Here is a 20,524-nt window from a genome sequence, read left to right on the forward strand (position 1 = left end):
ATGCATTTTAAGTAACTACCTAACACATTACTTCTGAATATTTAAATACTTCCTACAGGAACTTAGACACACTGCACAAAATGTACTTTGATTATATGCAGTGCTATCCTTTAATACTTAGCATCTATATAATCTCCTCATCAAATAAAAGCAGGCCAACATTATGGTTCCATTTTGTCTGTATTCCTATAATAGCATACTCACTGCTTCCTTTTTAAGCACCAAGATTCTTTATACCTATAAACAAGAATGATCCATACTCTCAAAAATCCACACCCATTTCTTGGACTGTTTTGGCTTAGGACCCATGATCAGTTCTAGCAGAACAATTATCAGCTATTCACCGATTAGTACTGCAAACAACCTGAATCTCAGCTCAGTGCTTAATAAGGTGAAAACAAAGTAGTCCCTGAAGTTTTGTATATAAAACATAGGCTTATATGGCCACAATGGTCTAGTTTGTTTATTTTAGCTTCGTTTTCAGGCACCCAGATCTTCTATGTCCAGTTGATTCATCTGGAATAAGAAAAACTCAGCAGCCTGTAGGCAGTACTTGGCACCATACAAAAATATGGCCTTGGTTTATTTATTTTTTTTTTTTCCCCACTAAATGCACACACGGCTGCCACGAATGTATTAGAAGTGCTAGACCTGTTCCCTTATAAATGGATAAATTGTTTCTTTTAGAAAGAAGAAACCATATTAAAAGAAGCAGCACAGTGGGAAACGGGATATTTCTGAAAGTCTGTCTGTCCTGCCATCTCTTCATCTTGTGTGTATATAATGAAGTAGCTGTAATGCTGGCTGCGTAGCTGTAGCAAACTGGGGAACAACATTTTGGAATTTGTGTGGCTTGTCCATATGAGCTTTAACATCACTGCCACAGTTCTGATAGTATAGAAAGCAAGGCTAACTTATTCAGTTAAGCATTTGTTGACATTCCCATAATTTTAATATTCAGCTATGATAAGTATATGCCAAATGCAAGGTATTAGCCTCTCTAACAGCACGCTGACATGCTCTTGGTTTTATGTATCTGCATCTCCACTCAAACATGTGAGATTCTGTTAATAATAAATTGTCTGATAAAAATAAAATATTTTTTGTGTGCATATCTGCATAACGTTGCGCACAATTAGACCCATCAATTAAAGGACTTTTGCTACCACGGGAAAACCATTACTACGTAGCCATAAATCTGCTGATTCAAGGTTCAAGCACTACAAATAAAACCAAATCTTAAGTAGCTTAGGCTGCAACAGCTCTTACTGAAGTTCATAGTTACATGCTAAAAACAACATCTATCCTGCGAAGCCTGGCCAAACAAATGTCATCATACATTTCATGAACGTTTGATCCTAGCACCTCTGAGAACACTGTAGAACTGAACTAAGAAAAGAAGCTGATATAGCAGGAATTACTAAAACAAATATTGAATTGCTCTCCAGGGTGCTTTCTTAGCCTATCCTAGACAATTAGCCACCTCGTAACTCCCCTGAAAGCAAGCAAAGGTCTGCACTGGTTTGATTTGGCAGACCCTAAGAGGGACTGGGCTAGTCATGGCCACCTAACTCGGCAAACTTCATTTTTGTGCATTTCTCCACCCTCTGCCTCCCATGTCACAGCTTACCAGCTACAGGGATCAGAAAGAAAACTTCAAAAACAACCTAAAGTGAATTTATGCAGCTTGTCGAGGAATCGTGTTTCTCAGAAACCACCAGGTCTTTGAAGATTCCTTTGCAGACGACACTACACACTCCTGAAGTCTAGTAGGATCAGTACAAATCCTGCCCTTTCACCCTGTTCAGCTTCACTGTTGTTTCACAGTATAAATAATTTTAAAATTTTGCCAGTAACTTTTATCTGTTTCTGAAATGGCAGTAAGTAATGAAATGGCACAGCTCAACAGGCCTTGAAATAAACATCTGAGGGTAAATGAAGTTTTCAGCTGAAAGACACAATTTGTAGATTGGTTTTGCTGCTGAACATGATCTTTTCCCTGTTGTTCATAAAGCAAACTACTATCGTAAAGGAGAATTTTATTTATCTTACTGTCTAGAGGCTTTCCTTCCTAACACTCTTCTCTGTCTAAATGTATCTATTATATGCATTCACTGAGCTCTGGGCATGGCAACATTTAGCACTGTTAATATACAGAAGGATTATTTAGAATGTATAGGAGGATTATTTAGTTATCTGCTTATCCTCTGAAGTGAAGTTTATTTCTGTCATATACTACTTGAGATACTTTTTCAATGTCATCGACGTATTATTTTCACAAACTTGCAGCTCTGTCTCTTTGTTCAGCAAAGCAATTAAATGAATGCTCAACCGAAAGCATACGTTTCAGCGTCACAAGTTAACACTTTGACACTGCTTAAAATGACTTTGGATCAGTGCCTGGGAACATACAAACTCACCGTGTCATGAATGTGTTATACCAGAAGGATAGCAATGTCGGGTGGCAAAGCTCAAAGAATTTAACCTCAGGTTTTAATTTTTGGAGCAAGTGGCATTTGATTTTTAATACAAGGCATTAGTTCAAAGAATTTCTATACTGAATCTAATCAGCCAAATAACCTGCTTCCATCAGAGTCACTAATATTCCCTCCAGAAAAAGTTGAGGGAGAGTAAAAACCAGAAAAGCCTTAATCAGAGGAATAACTTGCCCAAAGGGGATTTTCTTCCTTAACTCTCATCAGTGACTGCACTTCTTCATCGGGTTTTATGGAGAGTATCTGGAGAGTTCTTTTATGCCTGAAAAATGTCTGTTCTTTTTGTTTTCAAATCTTGCTCTACTCAGTTTTGATGATGCCTGAGGGCATTAAGTTCTGCTGGCTACTTACAGACCACGCACAATTAGACCCATCAATTAAAGGACTTTTGCTACCACGGGAAAACCATTACTACGTAGCCATAAATCTGCTGATTCAAGGTTCAAGCACTACAAATAACAAAACCAAATCTTAAGTAGCTTAGGCTGCAACAGCTCTTACTGAAGTTCATAGTTACATGCTAAAAACAACATCTATCCTGCGAAGCCTGGCCAAACAAATGTAACAGCTCTTACTGAAGTTCATAGTTACATGCTAAAAACAACATCTATCCTGCGAAGCCTGGCCAAACAAATGTCATCATACATTTCATGAACGTTTGATCCTAGCACCTCTGAGAACACTGTAGAACTGAACTAAGAAAAGAAGCTGATATAGCAGGAATTACTAAAACAAATATTGAATTGCTCTCCAGGGTGCTTTCTTAGCCTATCCTAGACAATTAGCCACCTCGTAACTCCCCTGAAAGCAAGCAAAGGTCTGCACTGGTTTGATTTGGCAGACCCTAAGAGGGACTGGGCTAGTCATGGCCACCTAACTCGGCAAACTTCATTTTTGTGCATTTCTCCACCCTCTGCCTCCCATGTCACAGCTTACCAGCTACAGGGATCAGAAAGAAAACTTCAAAAACAACCTAAAGTGAATTTATGCAGCTTGTCGAGGAATCGTGTTTCTCAGAAACCACCAGGTCTTTGAAGATTCCTTTGCAGACGACACTACACACTCCTGAAGTCTAGTAGGATCAGTACAAATCCTGCCCTTTCACCCTGTTCAGCTTCACTGTTGTTTCACAGTATAAATAATTTTAAAATTTTGCCAGTAACTTTTATCTGTTTCTGAAATGGCAGTAAGTAATGAAATGGCACAGCTCAACAGGCCTTGAAATAAACATCTGAGGGTAAATGAAGTTTTCAGCTGAAAGACACAATTTGTAGATTGGTTTTGCTGCTGAACATGATCTTTTCCCTGTTGTTCATAAAGCAAACTACTATCGTAAAGGAGAATTTTATTTATCTTACTGTCTAGAGGCTTTCCTTCCTAACACTCTTCTCTGTCTAAATGTATCTATTATATGCATTCACTGAGCTCTGGGCATGGCAACATTTAGCACTGTTAATATACAGAAGGATTATTTAGAATGTATAGGAGGATTATTTAGTTATCTGCTTATCCTCTGAAGTGAAGTTTATTTCTGTCATATACTACTTGAGATACTTTTTCAATGTCATCGACGTATTATTTTCACAAACTTGCAGCTCTGTCTCTTTGTTCAGCAAAGCAATTAAATGAATGCTCAACCGAAAGCATACGTTTCAGCGTCACAAGTTAACACTTTGACACTGCTTAAAATGACTTTGGATCAGTGCCTGGGAACATACAAACTCACCGTGTCATGAATGTGTTATACCAGAAGGATAGCAATGTCGGGTGGCAAAGCTCAAAGAATTTAACCTCAGGTTTTAATTTTTGGAGCAAGTGGCATTTGATTTTTAATACAAGGCATTAGTTCAAAGAATTTCTATACTGAATCTAATCAGCCAAATAACCTGCTTCCATCAGAGTCACTAATATTCCCTCCAGAAAAAGTTGAGGGAGAGTAAAAACCAGAAAAGCCTTAATCAGAGGAATAACTTGCCCAAAGGGGATTTTCTTCCTTAACTCTCATCAGTGACTGCACTTCTTCATCGGGTTTTATGGAGAGTATCTGGAGAGTTCTTTTATGCCTGAAAAATGTCTGTTCTTTTTGTTTTCAAATCTTGCTCTACTCAGTTTTGATGATGCCTGAGGGCATTAAGTTCTGCTGGCTACTTACAGACCACGTACAGTGTTACCTTTCGCTTGTTTTAAATATCTTGCAAGTGGTTTTACTGGCTGTACCATTCCATTTATCCTCCAAAGAGCACCCACTTCCTTTTAGTATGTTTAGTGAGGGCTGGCATAAGACAGGCTTCTCTTATTCACCTCTCCTCTGAATAAGCTTTTTACATTTTCTCATCAAATGAACTTTTATGTATCTAAATTATATTTGTTGTCTGTCTTTGGACTTAGGTTTTTATTTAAAGATTTCTTAAAAAATACTTATTTCTGGTACACAATTTTCCATATGGCCTGGTTCAAATGGAGGCCAAAGAGTGTAATGGCATAAAAATACATTCAACTTATTTTTCTCTTTCCATTTCTCCCGAAACATAGTTCATTAGTTTCTCCTGATTGACAACACGCATTGGAAAAACATTTGTGTTGAGCTGTCCACTGGGATTTGCTGCCTTCTTTTTTCCTCCTGAACAGTACCGCTTAAGTCAGAATCTATAAGTGTAGTCTAAATTATTCTTTCTTGTCCTGCATTTGTTGGTAATTAATATTATCTCCAAAACTTGCACCTTTAGCCCTCCAAAATCACAGACTGGTAGTTTTTGCATGAGGGGAGGCATGTAAACGAATAGTTGAACCTGTATTTATTGTCATAAAAGGTAGTAATACTTATAAATGGTTTTATTTGTTTGTTTAATAGACATCTTTTAGTAAAGCATATGGAGTATCTTAGGGTCTTTTACTGAACTTAGATATTTTTGTAGCAGCTATAACATAGATGGAAAGTCCTCATTTTGCACCAATTGCATGGCATAAGTTTGTTCTCTATAATTTTCCCTCAGCCTTTAACTTCTTTTTAAGATTCCATAGTTCTCCTTCATTCTATCAACCTTCGTTGCTATTTTGAGATAGCAGAACAAAATAACTACTGCTTCTACTGAAAGATCATTTCAAACACCAGCTGTTTCCTACCTCATCAATCCATCCCTGAGGACTACCAAATTGTTCCTTTATGATTACCATATAAGCATAGAAAGTTCACAATAAATCAGAGAAGAGTGATGGATGTGTGTGTACTTGTGCTATGGGTTTCAGTTCCCACAATATCTGTCAATATATTCTGCTCTTCCATTCTTCTACTATGGAGCTTAACAGCAGTGTAAGAAAAATTCAACACTTCATTTTTTTTTTTTCAATGTAGGATCTAGTCTAGAAGACTACGTTTGCACTAGCAATTTAAGGAACTCAAAAGGGGCCTTTATTCCTTCAAATTAGTCCTTTTGCTTAGTTCAACCATGTAAATCTGCTTGCATCACACTTTAAGTATTCCTGAAGAAAATGGCACCTATTGTGTTTTTGTCTAAAATAAATTTCTTTTGCAAAATGTAAGTGAAGTCAATAATGGAAAACCACAACACATGGGTTTTACTAGCTATGAGAATATGATTTTTCAAAAGATTTTCCTGGTCATGTCTTGTACAAATTAAATATTTCTTCATCTAGAATCATGTGTTATGATCAGGAGTTACATTTACAAAATCAAATAATGTCCCAGCCACCTATAAGGACTGGGGAAAAAAAAAAGTAATAATCACACAGAAACCTTCTTGCAGAGTCCTGTCTTTCTAATTGTAGTCATGGTGTGATGAAGAGAGACAGATGCTGAAAGACTGCAGGTAAAGCATGGTGCAGCTGGACAATTTAAAAGAAGAGATTTCCCCAAGTAACTGTTTTGTAAAACAAAGGTTTCTTGCTTAGTCTCTTGTGACCATCATGGATGTGAGTCAGCAGAAGCAAACCTGGTCTTGTCACTGTGGATCAGGCAGCAAATTCTGCTCAAGATCCCTGAAAGTTCCTACACAATAAACGGAATGCTTATGCACTCAGTTTTATCCAGTTTGGAGTGTCTAAGGCTGAAATGATTTCTAAAGAACTTTGAACAAAAATTTCTTTATTATTTAAATGACTTAAAACTGCCATTGAAAACACTTACCATTTCATCATTGTTTATGGAGGTCCGAATGAGCATGGCCATGGAAATACCAGATTTTCGAGCTGCAAGTGTCTGTTTAAAGGAAATGCAAAACTGTTAAAAATTACACTAGTAACTCCAATTGTTGAATCCAATGGAAGGCAAGTAGTAATTGGTTACGCTATTGGACTTAAGCAAAACTGTAAGAGTTACACAAACTTTTAGTTAATGTTTGCAGCACACAACTTTTAAGGTTTCAGTACATAATGCAAGCACACTTTCCATCACCATTACCATTTCTTTCAGCAGTGCCTAGCTGAGCTGCCATTTCTAATATAAAACCTGTTATTCAGAGGTTTATGACTCAGTTTTTTTAAACCACAGGCTGTCACTGTTTTTCCGCTTTGCCAACCAAATTAATGTAGTACAAGGATAAGGCATCCTGCCCTAATTTGGAAGCTGTCTGTGCCTGCAGCAACATGGGAGATCATTCTGCAATAGTCTTACAATTCAAGTTGTCAGTCCAGATAATTTTTCGCGACTCACTGAGCATTTAAAAACTGTGTGTATGTATATAAAATGCTACTTGTCTTAAATAAAAAGTCTTTGGGAAACCTAAAAGTAATTTTTTCCTTAAAGACAATATTCATTCAATACTATGAATAGCTATATAGAGAAATACTCTGGTTCTTGGAGGGAGAAATACTCTGGTTCTCGGAAGGAGAAAAAAGGCTGGAACTCTGTCTCAATCTGTCCTCTTTTGCCCACATGATGTTAAGGGTATGTGAACACCTCCCGGTTCCGGAGACTACATCCTTGGTTGTAGAAACAATCTCATTTGCTCTAATATAGTACCATACAAAGGCACTCAAAATAAATATACAATATATAATATTTTAATATACAATAAACAAGGCAATTTTATCTTCCATACTGCAATATCCCTGTAATTTAAATGGATCCTTGAGAATTAATTAGAGACTATAATGATCAGAAGGAAAAAGACCCTGGAGAAACGAGTTCTGTGTGTTTTCCAAATAATATTTCAACTCTGAATATCACTTCTGCTATCAGTAGTCCTTTTGGCCTGACAGAAACATGTAAGATTTATTCCACTGTACAAAACATTAACCATAACACTGCTATATTACTGTATTTTACCTGCAAAATTGGGCTTATGCATCCTTCCCCCTATTCTAAATCATTCCAACATGTGCCTGTATACTTGTGCTTTATCTCTGTTCTTCCATAATCCAGCATCTGCTTTGTCATACCTCGCTGCCCTCATAGTCTAGCAGTGTGAGGATGATCAATTATACCACCCACTAACCATAAGCCTGTTGTTGCCTTTGTTGTGAGGATACAGATTTTCACCTTACTGTGAACTGGGTCTTCTGTAGTCCACCATTACAAAGCTATTACAGCAAAAGTTTCAATGATATTTTACATATGACATTCCTATTTTTGTGAAGTACATATTAGGTCAGAAGCAATTTAGGCTTACATCAGCAGAGGAACTGCATCATTAATCTTTGGATGGAGAGACAATTCCAATTTCTTCCCATTTTATAATTTTAAACACTGACATAATTTAAATGGATTTTTTTTTTATGTAGAGACATTAAGACTGTTAATTTTAATTTTACATGTTTACTTCCCCCTGAGAACATACCCATTCAATTTTCAATAAGTTTCCCTTGATAATAATTAAACTTGCAGATAGACACAAAATTATTAATCTTGTGAAACCAATTATAGGGTAAGAAGTCATCCTTGGCACAGAAATATTTGATTTGATTCATCACTGTCCTATTACAGTTAATATGGGATGCAAAGAACCCCCTCCCCTTTTTTTTTCTTTTAAACTCTCAGCAGTTTACCAAGCCTATGCCATTAATTTGCTATCAGTTTTCCCACTCCCTTACTAATAAGTACATCTGTTTGCTTCTCTGTGACCATCTTTTCCTTCTATTTCTGTGAATATGGGAAATTCCATTGGTGTGTGCCAGTGAGATTGACAAAGTGACAGGAAAGATTAAACAGAAGCCAGGCTTTGCTTTTTCAAATTTTCTGTGACAAAACCTAATTCTACAGGACCCACACATCAAAGTGAGAAATGGCAAGCAAAAATGTGTTGGGAACATTAAGAAGAAACAATTTTCATAATCAGTAGAGTTTTAGGTTTAAAAAGATTCATTCTAATTGCACCCATCTTCTGCTCCCTCTTGAAACATAGGTTTCTTCTCAAAGTCTTGGAAAGCAGCCATTTACATTTACTTGCCCGCAGTATATTAGTTCTGTAGTTTTGACCTCTAATCTTCATGTCCCTTATACTTAGAAAGTGATTTGGTCCTTTTAGGTCTAAAATACACAATCCTAGCCATTCCAGGCTATAGAGCAATGTGGACTACTTGTCAGGGCAGGAATACAAAGGGCGTATTAACATTAACCTTGCATATAGGGTAGTGAATGATACTGCGTTCTGTCCTCCAGCAATATATCAGTCAAAGCACATGAGCCAGCAGGAGAACTGCAGTTTCACGCTATCAGTATAAGTCAATAAACAGATACTATTTCCTGTGAGAAAAAGGGAAGTAGTGTGGCAGGTGCACCCGCCCTGACAAAGACCAGGGGCATTAAGACCCCTGTGTCCTCACTTTTTGCGCCCTTACTTTTGTGCCTTTAAGGTGGGGAGTGCTGACCCTCACATCCACACCTTGGGCCAGTCCTTATGGTCCCGTGTACACCTCGGGCGAGGAGTAAGAAAGTGAAGGCCCTCAGGCAATTCGAACTGACCAGAGATGAGGTTCGACTAGGGTAGAAATGGAGCCCCACCGGAGGGCAAGGGGAGCCGGTCCTCCTCCTGGGAGCAGCGGGTCTGCAGTCGGGGACTCTCCCCTGGGCTCGGGACGCCGCCCGAGGAAAGTCCTCGCGGTTGAGAGCCCTCATCTTCCAGGTGAGTGACTGTGCACAGTTTGGATCCTCACTTCTAAAGCCGGCTGTGCAGTGTTAACCCCTCCTACGCCCTCCTGATCCTGTGCTTTACTGGTGTTGTCGGAGCGTTGACGTCTCATTTCTAGTCAGCTTTCTGCCAAACAATTTTGGTTAAAATAAAGTTTATTTTTGAATCTATCACCTGCCTAATTTGATTACGTGAGCCTCCGCGACAAGTAGGGAAGCAATTTTGACCCTGTCACATGTCCTTTCGGCCCAATTCTCCCAGTGGCTGCTTGTGAAATCATGTAGCTTAACCATTTTAGACACATTAGAAATGTGTCTAAAATCATAGTACAGTGTCCTATATAAAATAACAAAGCCTAATAGGAAACAGATAATTAAACTGTTCTTAATAAAGTGTTTGTCATGTTGGAAAGGAAAGTCCTCGCGGTTGAGAGCCCTCATCTTCCAGGTGAGTGACTGTGCACAGTTTGGATCCTCACTTCTAAAGCCGGCTGTGCAGTGTTAATCCCTCCTACGCCCTCCTGAACCTGTGCTTTACTGGTGTTGTCGGAGCGTTGACGTCTCATTTCTAGTCAGCTTTCTGCCAAACAATTTTGGTTAAAATAAAGTTTATTTTTGAATCTATCACCTGCCTAATTTGATTACGTGAGCCTCCGCGACAAGTAGGGAAGCAATTTTGACCCTGTCACATGTCCTTTCGGCCCAATTCTCCCAGTGGCTGCTCCTGAAATCATGTAGCTTAACCATTTTAGACACATTAGAAATGTGTCTAAAATCATAGTACAGTGTCCTATATAAAATATCAAAGCCTAATAGGAAACAGATAATTAAACTGTTCTTAATAAAGTGTGTGTCATGTTGGAAGGATAATAGAAGAAAGTGATATTTAGCGGGATTTGTGATAAACCAGTAAAGTTAACAGTCATTATAGATTAAATTTACAGGGATTTTAGTGAAAAAACTCGCAAGTATTATTTCCATTTATGTATTACTATCAGAATAAACTGTGTATCCTCAAGAAAGCCCATAAATAGAACATTTCTGGTCTGAAATACTGTAGTTGGTGATATTTCAACAGCTTGAAGCACTGAACAAACACAGAACAGTGTCTGTTCTTAAAGATGGAATGAAGCAAGGAGTATTTTGGAAAGAGGAAGGGAAAAATGCTGCCAGACTCATTTATGGGAAACAAGGTGACAGGTTATGAATGTAGCAAGAAAACTTTTCCCCCTACTGCCCTTCTGTTTTTAAATAGTAGTAAGGAAGAAAGGTAAGTGCAGCTAATCCCCTGGAGCCTCCAGGAAGGAGTCCAAATTGCCAGAGCATCAAAAGAACAGGGTGAGCAACAGGAACCTGAAGCCTTTCAGTACTCCCCTTTAACAGGACACAAGACTTGTTCAGCGGTTTACGCTTGCTTACCCTCTCAAACTGACGTTCAGATACTACCTCATGCCTTTCCTTATATGAGAATTTGACCCGCAGAGTGTAAAGATCTCTATGTAGGTACTATTGCATGACGAACATATGGACAAATTTATTAAAAAAAAAAAAAGAGAAGATGATAAAGCAGAACATCGTCTATTTAATTTTTAAATGTTTTTCCAAATCCCTGATACAGGATTTAAAATAGCTTACTCTCCTTTGTGCTCAAGTCCTTTTAGACCCCCTAATAACTTGTATCTACACTATTTTATGTATTGCCTCCAAATTTGCCTTAGCAGCTCTGTTCTTAATAAAGTGTTTGTCATGTTGGAAGGATAATAGAAGAAAGTGATATTTAGCGGGATTTGTGATAAACCAGTAAAGTTAACAGTCATTATAGATTAAATTTACAGGGATTTTAGTGAAAAAACTCGCAAGTATTATTTCCATTTATGTATTACTATCAGAATAAACTGTATCCTCAAGAGAAAGCCCATAAATAGAACATTTCTGGTCTGAAATACTGTAGTTGGTGATAATTCAACAGCTTGAAGCACTGAACAAACACAGAACAGTGTCTGTTCTTAAAGATGGAATGAAGCAAGGAGTATTTTGGAAAGAGGAAGGGAAAAATGCTGCCAGACTCATTTATGGGAAACAAGGTGACAGGTTATGAATGTAGCAAGAAAACTTTTCCCCCTACTGCCCTTCTGTTTTTAAATAGTAGTAAGGAAGAAAGGTAAGTGCAGCTAATCCCCTGGAGCCTCCAGGAAGGAGTCCAAATTGCCAGAGCATCAAAAGAACAGGGTGAGCAACAGGAACCTGAAGCCTTTCAGTACTCTCCTTTAACAGGACACAAGACTTGTTCAGCGGTTTACGCTTGCTTACCCTCTCAAACTGACGTTCAGATACTACCTCATGCCTTTCCTTATATGAGAATTTGACCCGCAGAGTGTAAAGATCTCTATGTAGGTACTATTGCATGACGAACATATGGACAAATTTATTAAAAAAAAAAAAAGAGAAGATGATAAAGCAGAACATCGTCTATTTAATTTTTAAATGTTTTTCCAAATCCCTGATACAGGATTTAAAATAGCTTAGTCTCCTTTGTGCTCAAGTCCTTTTAGACCCCCTAATAACTTGTATCTACACTATTTTATGTATTGCCTCCAAATTTGCCTTAGCAGCTTAAATAAATAAATTAATATAATTAGAAGTCATTCTAGCAAAAACATTGAAAAGTGGTAACCATAAGTAAAAGAGAATTAGACTCAAGCTACAATTAAATGTTAAATGAAAAATTGTGTGGGTGAAAAAGAGCCACCTGCCATGATGAAATAAAAGCAAGCTGTGTTTTGAGCAGCTAAAGTAGCAGGGAGGAAGAAGCAGTCAAGCTAATGTTTTGTGACTGTTCATGAATGCTGGTTGTGCCATGCAATACTCATTGCTCTGTTTTTAGAGGGTTTCTGTTTTCCTGATCATCTTTTCCTTCACAATGTTTTTCTTTAAAAAAATCTATAGACTACTATTGCCAGGAAAAAAAAAAGTTGAAGACAAAATACTTGTTACCACTTTACAAAGACCATTATATTTTTAATGCAATGTAGAAGTTACCCACTAGAGGCGAATCTGACAAAAAAAAAATTACAGTTTTCAGCATTTAAAAGCTGCACGATTTCAGAACTCTTTGAGCAACTACAGGTAATTTATCACTCTAGGGATCTCAACTTTATTATTTTGAAAGACAGATTTCTACTCTGTGCTGGCAGGGGCAGGGGGACAGGAAGGAGGAAGAAATCACTCGAAAGGAAACAAGCTGTTGTCTGAAATTACTTACCCCCTTCCCATAATTTTTCTATTAAAAAAGTTGATGTCTGATCCTGAAATGTTCAACAGAACTGCAGTATTAAGCCCAGAAAACAGATTTAGAAAGGAAATGGCAACTCAGCTTAACTACACAATCATTACTGGACACCACTGTAATATCATTTACTTTTTCTTCATATTTGTTTTCATAGCACAGACACAAGAGCATGCCCCGTCTAGCCTCTAAGATCGTTCTGAATATTAAGGTTAGTCAGAAATGGCATAGAAAACAACAAAACCAAACAAGTTCATCAATAATTTCTTAATTTCCCCACAACTAATTCTTAATTCCTGGAACAACAGCTGTGAAATAAAGGAATGTAATCATATTATTATGATTTCCATTTAGTAGAATTTTTAGAACCCCACAAATATACAAATACTGTTTGATTATTTTTACAGTTTATCTATTTAATGTATGAATATTAAAATATTTAATCCAATTTGTCTATTAATGATTAAAGGAGTTAATAAAACGGACTGCAAACAGCAGAGTTAATGTAAAATAGTCCAGATATTTAGCTTTTATCTAATGATTACTCTGACAATGTACAAAAACTGAGAATGTGGCAGCTGCAATTTATATGAATGTCTTCAGAGTTTAAACTACCATAATCGAGTTCTAGCCTCTATAAATGCTTTTGTTGTGGAGACATTTACACAAAAAGAAGTATCGGTGGATTACTGTTTTAGCTGAAATGGGCAATCATTTCATCTGGTGTGTTCACTTCAACAGTATGAACCAAGCAGTCTGGTTTACAACAGCAGCAAGGATTCACAAATTATTCTTGTGCTCTTATAATCAAACAACAAAGCTAAGTAATAATACATTCTTGAACAATCAAAAGAAGAAATTTGCCTGATTACAAAGATTGTACAGTATACAGTCACCTTTAAATCAAATGAAACCAGGAATTTTCTAGAGTTTTCATAACATTTGAAATGACGACTTGCATTAACAGAAGCAAAGACTAAAGCATGGTGAGACAGAAAAGTAGAGCTAGCTACCTTTGTCTATGACTGGGCAGATCACCACACCTATTTGGCCATCGTGAGTTAAGTACTTCTAACCTCCACTGTAATTATTGCTGTTCCTCTCCCTGGTTGTAGTCCCACCTCAAATAAAAGCTCTAACTAGCACAAAAGAGAGAACATGTTTGTTTAAAAGTAGAAGTTACAGCGATTACATCAGCAAGTGCACTCGACTCTTTTTTCTGGCTCCACATTAAACAGAGGTCTGTTCAAGCTCTCTGTATTGTTATTCAAACAGCTCTCTGTATTGTTACTCCACTTGAACGATCACTTCTCCTTTCATTGTCTTTCCCTCCTATACAGATATATCTATTCTAGAACTCTAATAATGACCCACAGTGAAACTTATGAGTGCAGCAAAGAGAACTGTTCCTGTAGATGGATTTTGACTGCCTTATCCTCTCTAATGACTCAATCCAAAACAAGCAGGGAAAGCAGAGTCCCAGTGCATTAACTATTGAAAAAACTATTCTCAGAGATTTAGGAGCAAGAGAACCAGTAAAGCTGCTGTTGAAAACTGGATTTTTCAAAATGTGAATTTATGGAAACAAATGGGAGTTAAAGATACCATCTTAAGATGATGTACATCATTTTGATAAACCTTATATTGAGATACCATGCTGAAAGCATGAAAACTAATGCAGAGAAACTGGAAGTGCAAAGGGACTGGGAAAATAAGGAGGGACCTTTACCAGTGCCAAAGTTGGTGGAAAAAGAAAATATTTCCATGAGTCATCAATTTAAGATATCATCTTAAGATGATGTACATCATTTTGATAAACCTTATATTGAGATACCATGCTGAAAGCATGAAAACTAATGCAGAGAAACTGGAAGTGCAAAGGGACTGGGAAAATAAGGAGGGACCTTTACCAGTGCCAAAGTTGGTGGAAAAAGAAAATATTTCCATGAGTCATCAATTTAGTTACTAGAAAAAATTACACCATAGTACCTAAAAGTCTTTATTGGCTTTGGGAAATTCACCTTTTACAGGAGAAGATCAAAGATTTAGTTGATTGATACAAGAGGATTTAAAAGTAGGGAACACTTTCAACTTCTCTTTATCTGGGTACCTAAGGCTGTTCAGTTCCACAGGGGAAGCATCACGACTGGGTCCTAAACAATCTGCTTGTACCATTACAAAGGATATTTGGAATACATAGATATCTTTTAACATAAACTTTTTCTAATAATTTTGGCATATATGATGAAGAGGACAAGACATTCACATAAGACAGAACTTCACTTAGGATTAAATTCTTGGTCATAAAATAGTTTTTCTATTTTCCAATAAAAGGTCAGCATAAAATATGACATTCATGAAATCCCTAAGAGTTATTATGGACATTTTAGAACATTTATCAGTATAAAAGCACTTACCATAGCCTGAAAAATCCAGCCGAGATAGGAAAGAAATTATAAAAAATATTAATAATTTTCAGATTTATTGTAACAAAAAAAAAGATACCAAATGATATCTATTTCAGTCAGTGTCAAAAGAGTCTAGCACTCATTTCTAGCAATATTACTTCTATATTTATAAAATCGTCATATAAGTAAACATAAAAAGATCATTCACAATGTATCAGATCTTACAGGGACTTGAGAATTAAATGAGGTATTTTTAAATCAACCTATTACAAGCTATTGTAACAAAAAAAAAGATACCAAATGATATCTATTTCAGTCAGTGTCAAAAGAGTCTAGCACTCATTTCTAGCAATATTACTTCTATATTTATAAAATCGTCATATAAGTAAACATAAAAAGATCATTCACAATGTATCAGATCTTACAGGGACTTGAGAATTAAATGAGGTATTTTTAAATCAACCTATTACAAGCTCAGAGCTCACAGGAGTTTGCTTAAAATGCACATACCTTCAAATACAAATAATCTTTCAAAGATGAAGATGACCTATACTAAGTCTGAAATAAGTTCCTCGTAAATTGGTAAAATTGTTTTAGGTTTACAGCTGCAGAACTGAATTGTAATATAATTTACTATTTTAAAGAAGTATATCATTAAAGAACATATCGTTAAGAGCTATACTGTAAGTCCACAATGATTAAATTCTAGAATAAATTTCCATTTTAAAACTCTGCAACTTCCACTTATTAAAGGCAGAATTCCTTCAAGAGGAGTTATCCTTCAATGACTGGACAGCAAAGTAGTAATCATTAAATAGTAATCGTTGACATATTAGAATAATAAAGTGAAATTTTATTCCACCATCCAAAATATGAATTTTCTTTTTTGTTTCACTTTGATAATTATTATGATTTTCAAAGTGAATAGTTAATAAATATTAAGATTCTGATGTCTTAACTCGTTCTGAGCAATACCTGTCTGTAAAAAGTTCCAACAATTAAGAATAAAGCAAAGTGCTATTTTATATGCATAAAATTATCATAAAGTGGCTGTAAATTATACTCATGCGTAATACAACTTACAGTGGAGTGGCTACAGTCAAAAAGATGGTTTCAGTGAATGCAGGCCCTACTAATGTCATAAATTGCAACTTTTCATTGGTTTCAGAAGGAATTCTTCTGTAAAATGGTTGCTGTGCTTTCTCTTTGTGACCCTTCAGATAGTACGGTATATCACTGTAGAGTAACTGAACAGAGTAGCTGAGAATACATTGAGCAATAATTTAGCAAAGACTGATCTTTTAAAGACAACTATAGTAATCATTTACTTTGGCTGACTCCCTTTCTTTACAATGAGAAATTCGTTTGGGGGCTCACCACCACCAGAGACTAAATATATATTTTATTGAATTATGAATTCTATACTTCAGGAAAAGAAAAAGAGAAATGTGAATGGCACTTAAAATTCTTCAGAGCAGAGAGATTCTACTTAATCTTGTTTAGACTGGAAGTCAGAATAAGTCTCAAAGGAACTGCCATTCTTTTCACCTTTGTGAAATTTATTTGCCTAGATTATTGTTGTCTACAATGACTGCTAAAATAACATACCTCATCTTGTACCAAAAGTATGCATAAATCTTTAAAACATTCATATGGAAACAGGGTTGCTTTTTAAAAGGAACTTTCTTCCTCTTTCAGTATCATAATAAATCAAGTCAATTGGTATCCCAAGCACTCAGTAACAGCTGTCTTCATAAGCTAATTCAACATGTAAATGAGTAGTTTATTATTGCACGAAATGCACATTACTTGATTCCACAAATAATATCTAATATTTGATGAGATATTCAGACTTATCTAGTACAACAATTGCATCACTGACTTTTACTGGCCTCAATCCATTCTCTCAAGATACCTTTTTTCCATAAAAAAATTGTTGACAAACTATCATTCACATGCACAATAATAATTACAAGAAAGATCTACCCAACTGACAAATGAATCAACGGTTTCATGGCATCAGAAGTTACTTACCACATCTCGAACAATGGGAAGAGATTTCTTTCTACGCAGGTCTGGCATGCTATCAATTCCATACAGCCCACGGCCACCACTGGAAGAGAGGAAAAGGCAGAGAAGAAAATAAAAACCTGGGGCTTACAAGTTTGCATCCTTAAGAACTGCTTATAATATCTGTATTTACAGTTAAAATCAAAATTAGCAGTTTTCAGCTAAAGAAGGTAAGTGTTCTAGTTCTTATGAAAAATTAACAAGAATGTTCTTCGTGTGGCTCACTTTTTCTCCTGGCGTTCACCCAAAGCAAAGAGTAGCTGAAAGATTGCTTAATACCTCCTAAAAATTTTACCATAGATTTAGAAGTTATAACAGTAGCTTTCCATCAAAAGGACTTGTATATCTAGTAGTTGAGATGGAGCCCAACATTGTACAGGATATCATTGTTGTCAGAATTTTGATACAAAAAGTATCTAAGTACATAATCACACCTTCTCATATGAGTCCATGTGGACGTGGAAAACAGAACTTGTCACATTTTAAGATAATTCCATGGTGACCATCGTTATTTTCTCTTGCCTGGTTTAAGCTTTTCCATTAAGCACACATTTAAACCCCGTATTAGATCTCACATACAACCTGGAAACAACAGCAGAAAACAACTTGGAGCCACTTCAAAGAATAAAAGGCTGACACGCCAATAGGATTTAAAAGAATACACACTGATCCGGTAACAATACACCTCATCCTCCCTGACTCTTCAGAATAGGTAATACAGGTATTATCCTCCTGCATTTTTCCACAGTGGATGTTGGAAGATTGCCATATACCTTGTCAGATCTAATTCAGAGATACTTTTGAGATTCTCAGAGAAACTGGGATACCATATTTTTCAAGACCAAACATTTTCCCCTCCATGCTCCTTCTGTTTGGCACTGTCTCAAAGACCCTTTTCAGTTGTTCTTCTATTTCTATCTCTATGTACAAAAAAAGTACACATCAGAGCAAACAGTTTCTCATTTGAAAGCCCTCATTTAATTTATACACAATCACAATTATTGGATGAAAAGAGATTTAATTGAAATTAGTGACAGAATTTTCACTTCCTTCCAAAGGGTCAATACTTTGTCCCAAATACTCCTCTGCTGACTTGAAGATTACAACCCCTCGCCACTAGTAGAGTTGACAAATTCCATATTTATTTAAGCCAAGACTCTGGCTGGTGGTTCCTGTTGGATATAAATGTTACAGTTCCACAGCTGCAGCTAAATTCAAAAGGAATTATGAATCAGAGACGTCAGCTGTCACGATTTACAGCCTAGCATATTGATATAAACTGAAATCAATGCTGGATTATGCTAATATGCCAGACTGTAAGCAGTTCAGGGGCAGACATATCCCTCTACTCCGATACCTCCACTGCTAATATCTTCAATATGAGCCAACGCAAGCCAACAGAACTCAAATTAGAACTCCAAATGATTTAAGAGAAGTGAAATACATTAATGGTGTCTTTTTTTGTAGCACCAAATTCTGGTTTAAGCAATCTCTGAATTACAAACTATTAGAAGGCTAGGCTAGGAGAATATCCTAAGGAAATATCATCTCATGCAATGCTTACTCTTTTCTGACAATTTCCTAGGTATCTGCTTTTGGCCACCGTCAGGAGGAGCAGGATGCTTGGCTAGATGGATCTTTGGTCAGACTCTGTATCACTGGGGGGTTTTTGTTTGTTTGTTTTTGCTTGGTTTTTTGTTGTTGGGTGTTTTTGTTTGCTTTGTTTTTAAGGCAAAGCCTACAATAATTTATCTCTCACTTGGAATAAAATAGGGTTCTACTCGGTCCTCTTACTATTCCACAGGCTTCTGGAAGAAATGGACACAGCAACAGACTGTCAGTATATATTTCCATGCTTTACTTTCAACAGATGCAGAGCAGCAAATTTACTTTCTTGGAGCATGCTTGATAAACTTGAAAAGTTCTGCTTGGGTGAAGCTTAACTGAACTGAAATCAGAGAAGAGGAAAAGTAAAATGGCATAATGGCATCTATATTGTTGGAGGTATTTGTTCACCTTCTGTTCGACAATCCCCATACTTTGAAGTTCTGGTGAAACTTTACTTTTGGCAGTATCAGTACTCTGGACAGGTCCAGCTTCTGACCTGCAGAGAAATGGGGGTGCTTCCTTGCCCAAAGTCCTGTGTCTAAGATATGTGAGACACAAGTGCAGTTACAGCATAAAAGAGGGATGAAATGAATAGAGCAAATCTGCCTAATAGACTACTTAGTGGGCAACTCTCCAAGTAGAATAAATTACAATAGGAATTTCAGAAGCTATCCTTAAGGTCAAAGAGTACTTTTACATAGCAGGGGACAAATCCCTAAGATGGAATAAAAAATAAACTTACAAAACCACAAAGTGGAAACAAATATTTGAGGCAAAACTAATAGGTATTGTGGCGTGGATAACACTGAAATCCATGCTTTGGATGCAAGAGATAAATTAGCATCAAGGAACGGTTAACTGGTAAAGCTAACACTAGAAATAATGAGTCAGCAAATACTCCAGTCCCACAGACTGTTACTGTGATGAAGCACTCATCACAGCTGCCAAATATTAAAACTCAAAAGTAAGTTAGATGTTATACATTGGGAGCTGTTGATACACAGATAAATCCCATAGAGGGAATAAAGCCTGTTTCTCATATCTTGTAATAAACAAAGACACTCTGAACATTGTTTCTCATATGGATTTTAAAAGATTAAATACAATGTTCAGGATCATCCACACATTCATTTAATCTTGTAGTTCAACATACCTGCAAAGACCTTGATAAAGATCTCCTAATATTTACACTGATATACACAAGAGTCAATCCCCAAAATTGATGGATTTAACTTTAAAAAACCCTGTGGAGTCAAGAAACTTCCTCCACAAATTCAAATAGGACTGAGATTAAATTCTAAAACCCCCATGCCCAGCTCACCCAACGTCATCAACCATTTAGACTTCAAAAGATCTTTCCTCTGTCTTAATAACTTAGTGTTATTTTTCATATAGTGCCAAAGTTAGATGAGGAAAATGCAATGCTTTTTTTTATTTTTTTAATTATAACTACTAAAGTTTTTCCCTAAATTGTATCCCTTTTCCCATTAGTTAAAAAAATATAATCACATTTCACTATCATATCACAAAGGAACAACTAGTTTCACATAGCCGGTAGGAGAGTAAATTTTAT

At 36.5% G+C, this 20,524-nt stretch overlaps 1 protein-coding gene across 1 annotated transcript in view; it reads right to left on the minus strand.

The window, feature by feature from the left end:
* The window catches only part of UNC13C (unc-13 homolog C), a 183,298-nt gene that overhangs the window by 128,341 nt on the left and 34,433 nt on the right, over positions 1–20,524 (minus strand). Inside the window, 3 exon segments of the mRNA XM_009276596.2 lie at positions 6,640–6,711; positions 15,283–15,288; positions 17,308–17,386. Of these exon segments, the coding sequence (XP_009274871.1) occupies positions 6,640–6,711; positions 15,283–15,288; positions 17,308–17,386 (157 nt within the window).

Source organism: Aptenodytes forsteri, unplaced genomic scaffold, assembly GCF_000699145.1.
Source record: "Aptenodytes forsteri isolate BGI_AS27 unplaced genomic scaffold, ASM69914v1 Scaffold1, whole genome shotgun sequence".
In the NCBI taxonomy this organism is placed as follows: Eukaryota; Metazoa; Chordata; class Aves; order Sphenisciformes; family Spheniscidae; genus Aptenodytes; species Aptenodytes forsteri.